This window comes from Sceloporus occidentalis, unplaced genomic scaffold (assembly GCF_023333645.1).
Source record: "Sceloporus occidentalis isolate IW3139 unplaced genomic scaffold, rSceOcc1.0.p SCAF_6, whole genome shotgun sequence".
Classification (NCBI taxonomy): Eukaryota; Metazoa; Chordata; class Lepidosauria; order Squamata; family Phrynosomatidae; genus Sceloporus; species Sceloporus occidentalis.
Window position 1 is genome coordinate 109,436,302 of NW_028316986.1, and position 5,275 is coordinate 109,441,576.

A 5,275-nucleotide genomic window follows, 5' to 3' on the forward strand; every position below is an offset into this window, starting at 1 on the left:
GTGTTTAAAAGTGATATCGGCCTGTAATTGGATGGATTCTTTGGGTCTCTGTCTTCTTTGTGAATTAGGGTAATATTTGCTTGGCGCCATGTTTCCGGAATATTTCCCCTTACTACCTCATTCATCGTCATGTGGAGTGGGTGCAACAACTGTTTCGTAAACTTCTTATAATATTCCATGATAAAGCCATCTGGACCTGGAGCCTTACCTGATTTGCTTTTCTTAATTACCGCAATTATTTCCTCTTTTGATATCTCCTTGTTGAGTTCTTTTTGTTGCTCATTACTAATTTTCGGTACATGTATCTTCTGGAGATACTTTTCCACTTCTTCATCTTTTATCTTTACTTTTTGATACAGATTTGTGTAAAATTCCTTAAATATGTTTTGTATTCTCTTTGGGTTTTTAATTGTTTTCCCCTCCAGTTGCAATTCTCCAATTTGTCTTTTTGTTCTTTCTTTTCTCAATTGATACGCCAAAAGTCTTCCTGGTTTGTTTGCAGATTCGAAGTATTTTTGCTTAACAAAGGTAATTTTCTTTTGGATTTCTTCTTGTGTAATTGACTCTATTTGTTTCTGTAGAATTTTTATTTCTTGTTTTGCTTTCTTATCATTCGAGTTGGCTTTAAGTTGATTTTCTCTTTCTTTTACTTCTTCTAATAATTTCTTCAGGTTCCTTTCTTTTTTCCTTTTCAATTCGGCTCCTTTTTTCATGAATAAACCTCTAATAACAGCTTTGGAGGCATCCCATACGATTTGTGTTGGGACTTCTTTGTTCATGTTTTCTAAAAAATACATTTCAATATTTTCACCAATTTCCTTTATCACATCTTCATTATTTAGTAAAGTCTCACTTAATCTCCAGGAGAATTCCCTTCTACCAGTTTTTATTTCCAGCCTCACTGGATTGTGATCCGACCACACTTTAGGCAATATGTCCATTTTATCAATTTTCAACCCTAGATATGAAGAAAGGAAGAACATATCTAGACGTGACCACGACTTGTGTCTATTTGAGAAGAACGTGTAGTCTCGTGCGTTTCCATATTTCATTCTCCATGCATCTTGAATTTTCATTAAATCAATTAAATCGAAAAATTCCTTTGGTAATTTACCCTGTGATTCTTTTATTTTCTTCTCTGATTTCCTATCTAATCCCGGATTTACTACACCATTCAAGTCCCCCATTAAAATTAAATCATCAAAGTTTAATTCTTTTAGATCATTCAACAATTTATTGTAAAATTTTCCTTTACTCTCCAATACTCCATAAACTCCCACACATATCAATATTCTGCCCTGGGACTTCAATTCAATTATCAAATAGTTGCCTGCATTATCTGTTACAATTTCCTTTGGATCTAATTTAGGGTCAACATACATCACCACTCCCTTCTTTTTTTGATTTGAGGCCGCAGCAAATTCTAGACCTAATTTTGGATTTCGTAGATGTTTAATATCCTTCTTTCTTATCCTCGTCTCTTGCAAACAGATTACCTCTAGCTTTTGTTTCTGTAATAGGTGAAAATTTTTTTTCCTCTTGTGTGGTGTGTTCAGTCCTTGTACGTTCCATGTCAATAGTTTTAATTTCTCCATTTTCTTGGTATTATTAAAAATCTTAATATACTTTATTGTACTTCTTCACCTAGTTCCTCGTCCACATTTTCCGTCTCTTCTTCGTCTTCCTTCCTTACCTCTTCAGCTTCTTTTTCTTCTTCTAATCCCCCAGTGGCTCCTTCTCCATAAATCTCCTTCACTTCAATCTGTGTTGATTTTTTCTCTTTCATCTGTTCTAAACTTTTTTCCATCCTACGAGTCACCATTGTCCTTTTTAGCTGTCTCTCTTTTTCTTCTTCTTGTTTTTCTTCTCTTGTCATATCCTGTTGACTTTTAAAATGTTTCATAAATTTTCTTGCTTCTTCTACAGTCTTAATCGTAATTCTTTTTTTCCTGAACCAGAAGGTTAGACCCTCTGGTACTTCCCATCTGTATCTTATAGCTTCTTGTCTCAGTTTTATTGTTATAAATTGGTACTCTTTTCTCTTCCTTAGTTGCTTCATGGGAATGTCTTTAAATATTTTCAAAATTTGTCCTTCATATTCTAGGGGATTTTCATTGTGTTTTTTTAGAACCTCATCCCTCATAAATTTCCTCACAAAATAAACGATCACATCCCTCGGTAATTGTCTTTGTGATGCAATATAAGAGTTCACACGAAACAACCGATCAATTTCGTACACAAAATTCACCGGATCTCTACCCAAAAATCCCGCCAAACAATTTGATATCTTATCCATGAGGTCCTCGTCTCTCTCTTCTGGCAGTCCCCTTATCTTAATACATTTATCTCTGAATTTCTGTTCCCATATAGATTTTTCTTCCAGCTCTTCTTCAAATCTTTTCTTCATCTTCTCCATTTCAGATTCTATGTTGTCGCTCCTCTTCTCTATTTTCTGTATTTTCTGTTTCGTTGCTGTCATTTCTGTGGTTAATTTTGTAATATTTTGATTTATCTCTTTCATATCTGATCGTATTTCTTGACGAATTCCCTTTTCAGTATCTTTAATCTCAGATTTTAACTCAGCCTTTGTCTCCATTAAATCTGTCCTTAATTTTCTTATTTCTTCTAATAGCGTTGTAATCATATCTGGTTTTTCTGCTGAATGTTTTCTCTGTGGTTGTTGCCCTATAGGGGGTACGTTCTTGCCCGAGATTGACATTTCTGCAATTTAAACTTAAATTTCCAAATATACAATGCCCTTTTCAAAAATCTTATCTCCAGTTCAATTATCAAAGCTTCTATCAATTCGAAAAGTAATAACAACAACAATAACAATATTACAATTTGTCAGGTTTTGTTTTGTTTTGTTTTGTTTTGTTTTGTTTTTCCTCCCCTTTCTCCCTTTCCTCCCCCCTTCTTTCTTTTTCAATATATCACTATCTCCAGATTTTTAAATAGTCAAAGTCTAAACTCCCTTCTTATAACTTCCTATCTCATAGATCCAACTAGCTATCACTACCAATTACTCCTCAAGCATCTAAGTTCTCAATGAAAAGGGAATACAAAACGTCAAAAGGATCTCTCCCTCCTTTTTTCCTTCTCTCCAGTTCAAAAAACAAATGTATGTGTATATGCTTTTCTTGGACTAATTTCTTAGTACATTAAAGTCTTTCTCCTTTATATCATTAGTAGTCCAAAAAGTTTCATTCACCTTTCTTATTTTCTTCCTTGTGTCCCTTTCCTAATAAGGGGATGTTAATATCACTGGCAAGCAAGAGAAAGCAGGAACAGGAGGAGGAGAAAAAAAATGAAGCCTCAGAACAAAAAAAGAAAAAAAAAAGACTATGTCCTTTTACTGGGCTCTTTGTTGTTAAGAAGTCTTTGTTTATGCTTACTTACTACAATTCCCAGAGTGCTTTTTGTTCTTTTCAACCTTGTAGCCTCTGCCCCCTTTTACTTCCGTGTTAATTATCAACAGGAGCGGAATTGGATGGAAATTAAACTACAATTCCCATGTCTCCTTGTTCCCTTCGATCGTCGTCACTTCCTGTTTGCGTCTAGGAGGAGACTCCTTCTCTCCAAATAGCTCAACCACCTCCGTTAAGAGAGGAAGAAAAAACAGCAAGTCTTCTACGTTGGTCTTTCGCCTCTGGACACTCCTCCTCCCGTCCTCGTCGCCCCCTCCTCCCGTCCTCGTCGCCCCCTCCTCCCGTCCTCGTCGTCCCCTCCTCCCGTCCTCGTCCTCTATGGTTTATCCTCCAATCATCCACGTCACTTCCCGGACTCCGCTGCACTTCAGGATGTTTTGTCTATCTCTCTTCCACTCAAGGTCAGATAAGAGTTTTTCTTTAACTCTTTTGTCGCCAAATCTTCTAGTTTAGTGTGCATTAAACTTTCTTTTTTCCCATTTAAGAGATATATTCCTGATGTTTGTCTTTCAGTGTCCTTTCATCACTTCTTCGGGGGTATTTACTGCCCTGCCTCCTTCACATTTAGAGTTCATTTAAGTTATTAATTACAGATTTAAAAAGCGAATTTACTCTCAGCCAAATCGCTTCTTCACTCCTTTTCAAAGTCCTTTTATCTTATGCTTGTAAATACTTATGCCATATAAAGATGTTTGCAAAAGTATCACCTCAATCTTGACGGGAAGTCGATTAATTGATCCAATTCTGTAGATCCTTTAGAGTAAAATTGGCAGCGCCGCTGTCCATTAATGGAGATTCAAAGCGGCCATGGAATGCTCTTCGGCCCCACTGGTCCCGACCCTCTCCTCCCGACAGTCGTCTGGGAAGTCTGAGAAGCGGGAACTCAGGATATCGAGCCTCCGCCGAGCCCCCTTCGGCCCCCCTATGCCAAGGGGGGAACTTCAGGGTTGTCAGGCAAAGCCTAGACCCCCCCAAAAGCCGCGATGTCCGATCAGCCCCCAGCCAGCTAGCCAAGAAGCCTCTCAACGGGCGCCATTACCAACCGGAAGTCTCCTAGATATTTGTCATTTTTGATGTGTGTAATATTTTTAATTTTTAGACTTGTGATTTGAAATTAGAAAGCAAAATTTGATCTTCTCCCACCAAGTATTCCCACCCACCCCCAAGACTTTATTACCCCAGAGCTGACAAATAAAAAAATGCCTTTCACTTGGCAGTTTTGAAATAAATATAAAAAAAAAATTAAAAAAAATGAATTGGCCAATTAGTCTTCAGTGTAGAAACTGGGGCGGAGGAGGAGAGAATGCTGGTAGTATTGGGTTTGTTCCTTGGTTGTAAGGGTATTACAGATTTGTGTCTTAATTTGACCTGGCCATATGTTGAAAATCTTTACCATGGACTTCTATACAGGTTCATGACAGAACCCAATTCATAAGATCATGTGATCAAGGCTAGGATAGTTACACTTATTTCAACACATCTTCTACTTCTCGTAATTGCAAAGAAGAAGAATAAGTTTGAAAGCTATGTTATGACAATATTCTACGTGCAAAGAGTCCTGGGAAATGTGAGTTTGGATCTAATTATTTTGCTTCTGCAGCTCCCATTTCACAAAAAAATCTTTTTAAGAATATGTACAAGGCTTGTACGCAATACCCCTTGTGCAAGTACTTTTCACAGAACCTCAGGTGGAAGGATGTCAGCTACTCTTACCACTGAATGAACCCCCCTTGCTGCCCATAGTTGTTGTGATTCCCTCCAAAGTCATCTTCTGTATCCCTACCCCACCTTTGTGTCTTTTCTCTTGACACAACACTCACCGATGTGGTCAGAGTCGACTTATACTG

General features: G+C 37.4%; 1 protein-coding gene across 1 annotated transcript; it reads right to left on the bottom strand.

Annotated features, from left to right (window-relative positions):
• Positions 1-1,435: 1,435 nt before the first annotated feature.
• Positions 1,436-2,685, bottom strand: LOC149311260 (uncharacterized). Its single transcript, XM_089528526.1, has one exon. It carries the CDS (start codon positions 2,642-2,644, stop codon positions 1,628-1,630), a length of 1,017 nt encoding a protein of 338 aa, XP_089384652.1. The 5' UTR covers positions 2,645-2,685; the 3' UTR covers positions 1,436-1,627.
• Positions 2,686-5,275: the final 2,590 nt, after the last annotated feature.

Excerpts from the sequence above, each read along its gene's own strand:
- LOC149311260 (XM_089528526.1), bottom strand. The coding sequence starts at position 2,644 with ATGATTACAACGCTATTAGAAGAAATAAGAAAATTAAGGACAGATTTA.